Source organism: Lactuca virosa, chromosome 9 (genome assembly GCF_052849685.1).
Source record: "Lactuca virosa cultivar CGN04683 chromosome 9, Lactuca_virosa_CGN04683_v6, whole genome shotgun sequence".
Classification (NCBI taxonomy): Eukaryota; Viridiplantae; Streptophyta; class Magnoliopsida; order Asterales; family Asteraceae; genus Lactuca; species Lactuca virosa.
In genome coordinates this window covers 274,463,037-274,467,648 of record NC_136434.1, presented here as the reverse complement: position 1 = coordinate 274,467,648, position 4,612 = coordinate 274,463,037, and the positions used below count along the sequence as shown (strand labels likewise).

At 35.6% G+C, this 4,612-nt stretch overlaps 1 protein-coding gene across 1 annotated transcript; it reads left to right on the top strand.

Moving 5' to 3' along the window:
• Window positions 1–870: 870 nt before the first annotated feature.
• On the top strand, window positions 871–3,571 carry LOC145140795 (formate dehydrogenase, mitochondrial-like). Its single transcript, XM_079074184.1, has 4 exons — window positions 871–884; window positions 2,984–3,017; window positions 3,085–3,256; window positions 3,366–3,571. Exons 1-4 carry the CDS (start codon window positions 871–873, stop codon window positions 3,569–3,571), a joined length of 426 nt encoding a protein of 141 aa, XP_078930310.1.
• Window positions 3,572–4,612: the final 1,041 nt, after the last annotated feature.

Sequence of the window (4,612 nt, the reverse complement as noted above, 5' to 3'; positions counted from 1 at the left end):
TGAATGTGTGTGCGAGTTCTGACCTAACACTGAGAGAGGATGTGAGAGATGAGATGTTAAGGCTACCAGAGGGACCTCCACGCGTGAAATGCTTACGTGGAGGCTCCTCTCCACGTGTGAACACCGCCCTTGGATTCAGTGGGTTGGTGGTGACATGGCTCCCCGGACGAAGACGCGGACATTCATTGGTCCTTTAATTTTGACCGTTGGCTGGGTTATTAAATAAAAAAAACTTTTTTCCTTTAATTTCTTTTCTTTATCTATATATACATCCACTTATACACAATTTTTTTTAAAACAATCATACAAATTCTCTCAAATCAAACATACAAATTCAACAAAAAAAAATGGATAGCGGTTCTGATGATGATTTGGTTTTGCACACACTATTGTCTGCAGCACAAGACGTGATTCGTCAGAGAGGCGAAACTTCACACTGCGAGAAGAAACATAGAAAATATATCAATCGGGATCGAGAGGCGGCACATGAACTTTTGATACGTGATTATTTTGCCCCTGATAGTCTTTATGACCTTTCGAAATTCGAAGACCGTTTTCGTATTAGTAGAAATTTATTTTTACGTATAGCTTCAGATTTGGAACGTAATTATGAGTTTTTCCAATTACGATGGGATGCTAGAGGTAAACGTGGTTTTACCACAATACAAAAATGTACAGCCGCTCTTAGACAATTGGGATATGGTATAACCGCAGACGCATCAGATGAGTATCTGAAAATGTCTGAGAGGATGGGTCGAGATTGTACATATCTTTTCTGTGAGTATGTTATAGAGTTTTACCGTGATATATACCTGCGACATGCGACTAAAAGTGATGTCGAACAGTTGTATGCCGCGCATGAAGCTAAACATGGTTTTCCAGAGATGCTTGGTAGTATTGATTGTACACATTGGGAGTGGGCAAATTGTCCCAATGCGTGGCGTGGTCAATTCACACGAGGAGATCATGGGGTCCCGACTGTTATACTGGAGGCGGTTGTTTCAAACGACCTATGGTTTTGGCATGCATTCTTTGGTATGGCGGGGTCAAACAATGACCTGAATGTGCTTCACGCGTCTCCGTTATTTAACGATATTTTGCAGGGTAAAGCACCAGATATGTCATACGTTGTGAATGGAAATGAATACAAGTATGGATATTACCTAGGTGATGGGATATATCCAGAGTATGCTACATTTGTTAAGTCTTTTTCGTTTCCAGCCGGTGAGAAACGAAAATTGTTCAAGTTAGCACAGGAATCTGCACGGAAGGACGTTGAAAGAGCGTTTGGAGTCCTAAAACAAAGGTGGCACATAATCAAGCATCCAGCACGAACATGGGATAGGGCAAAACTAACGACGGTGTTGACTGCCTGTGTGATTTTACATAACATGATAATAGAAGAAGATGGCAGAGCTATTTGTTCATATACCGGGAACGATGTACTTAACCCACCTGCAGTAATACAAGTTGGCAGCCCGTCATACTTCTCTAGGGTTTTGGAAATACAAAATCGTGAAACACATCACAATCTACGGCACGATTTGACCGAGCACATATGGGGGAGACAACTCCAATGGGGAAATGACGATGGAGACGAAGAGGATGAGGGCGATGATTACAACGAGAATGCAGACGGTGACGACGAGGTGGATGAGGATGAGGAGGATGATGACGACGAGTAGTATTTTTCTACGGTTTTTATGTTTTACTTTTTTTTTTAAATTAAGTAGTGTAGTATTTGATTTGTTAGGTTTTATGTGTGTTTTAGTAATTTTAGGGCAGTTGGTGTTGACCGATTCATGTGGAATACTAATTCAAAGGCTGACCGATTCACGTGGAATACCAATTCAAAGGCCCGTCTGACGTTTTCTTTAATTTGACTGCATAAGATTTTGATGCATAAAATTATTGTACATATTGCATAAACCTTTGTACCTTTTAAAATTCAGCAAAACATGGTAAATGCTTTTTAAGGTGTATATATATATATATATATATATATATATATATATATATATATATATATATATATATATATATATATATATATATATAAGTATGATTTTTTTTTTAATTTAAATCCTCTATATTGGGTAAGATAAAAACGTAGGTTTGAATGTTTCAATATTAGTTTTACATTTGTACTTAATGCATTGTATTTTGTAATTTGTTGATAAATGTTTGTACATTCAGCTTAAAGGTTTGGATGTCTTAAATCTATTTTTAGAAATAGTAAGGTTTGTATAAATCTATATATATATATATATATATATATATATATATATATATATATATATATATATATATATATATCTTTACTATATTATTAAGGATATTGCCCATTTCTTGAAAATTAAGAGGTACAATACATATTACCTCATGTACAATAATATTAAGCTATAATCACGTAGTATTGTATTAGATGGTACCCTAATCTTCTCTTTACACTCAACAGCCGCCATCACAAAATTGAAACCCTATTATTTCTGTTTCCTTCCTACACACAACACTACTCACCAAATCAAAGCCACCTGAGACGGACCCTAAAACTTCAATCAAGATTATGGGCTCTTGCAATGGATTAGTATGTTTAATCGATGGCACACGTGACATAATCATCTACAACCATCAACCAGAAGACATTTCAAGCCATTTCAATCACCTCAACAAGTTCTTTATTGCTCAAACCGGATCGAATTTGTGTATGGATTTGGGTGTGCATCAAAAAACCCTAATCGACCGAGCATATGGTGGCGAGCGTCCACCACTACCTCCTTTGCGCAAATACTTGATCCACATCACCTGCCAAGCTTCCGCCAATGTCGTCGGCAGCGACTCCGTCGGAATCTCCGCTCCAATCTGTAACTCCATCGGAATCTCCGTCGGCAGCGACTACGAACCATTCTGGTATGCAAAAATCGATCACATAGGTATTAAAAATAGGCAAATGTTTGTAGAAAACTTTTATACACAAATGAACTTTTCATGTATTAAATCTATTGGTTCGGATGATGGTCAGATCTGAGTTTTAGAAGGTATTAAAACCTACAAACTTAAAATTTGTCCAAATTGCTTCTACAGGCTTCTTCTGGAAAAAAGAAGATTGTAGGTGTTTTCTACAAGGCACATGAGTATGTTGAGATGAACCCCAATTTCTTGGGTTGTGCAGAAAATGCATTAGGCATTCGCAACTGGTTGGAATCACAGGGCCATGAGTACATAGTCATTGATGACAAAGAAGGACCAGATTGTGGTAAGCTCTTAATTTGACTCTATTTTTAAATTCCTGACATTACATTTATTTTAAGTCTATATGTAATTATGTATACACACTCAGTTTTTGTTATCATTTCTCATTACAGAACTTGAAAAACACATCCCCGATTTACACGCCCTCATTACCACCCCATTCCATCCAGCCTATGTGACTGCTGAAAGGATAAAAAAGGCAAAGAATTTACAACTCTTGCTTACAGCTGGAATCGGATCCGATCATGTTGACCTCAAGGCTGCTGTTGCTGCTGGATTAACTGTTGCAGATGTTACTGGAAGCAATACTGTTTCTTGACAAGATGCTTCCTAAATGTGACATTATTATCATCAATACCCCTTTCAAGAAGAGAAAACAAAGTGAGTAATAGTATTTCTTTTGTCAAAGTTGCGATGTTTTTGAAATGTCTTCTATATTAATTTGGAGTATTAATGTGTATGTTTCTGAGAAATGTTTGATAAAGAAAGGATTGGTAAATTGAAGAAGGGGGTTTTGATTGTTAACAATGCCGAGGTGCTATTATGGATACACAAGCTGTTGTTGATGGGTGTAATAGTGGACACATTAGAGGTATGTCTTAACATGAATTCATGTCCCATGAATTCATGACCCTCAACTGATGATTCATTTTTTCTGTAATTTTTACAGATTCTGGGATATCTCATGGTTAAAAGGTATGAAGTTTTAATTTCCATTTTTTTGTCTTTTTTTTGGAATCTTTGAATGATTTTTATACATAGAAGTTGTAGGTAAAATGTTTATAGAGAGATAAAAGTGTTTGTGGTTGTTGACAAAATGGTTTTAGACAAAAAAATTAGCTTCTAGAGAAAGATGATCGTGGGTTGCATAAAGGTACTCACAAGAGAAAGAAGAATTGGACGCAAAATATTGGGTTATTATTATTTGAAAACATCATTGAATAAGGTGCAGTTGCAAAAAAGAAGCAATTCATTTGAAGATGGTAATTTAAAGAACTTTTTTTCTCTGTTTCATCCATTTTTACTATTTAATGCATTTTGTATGTGTTTGTGTGTATTTCTTCTAATTTTGTTAAATCGCTTATATGAAAAAAGAAATTATAATCAAATATACTGTCAGTTTCTCAAATATATATTTTATAAATCATTCCTTTGATTTCATTGTTTTAGGACGAAACTACCCTCAAGAATCGAGATGTGTGTCAATTTAAGCTTTCTAATTGCTAAATAAAGCAAAATGATTAATTTAATGTAGGTATCGACATTTCATGCATTTAGTTGAGTCAAGGGATAAATGTAGTTATCGGCATTTCTTGAACACCTATAATTATGTGTATCTGTGTGAGTATGTTAGTTTATG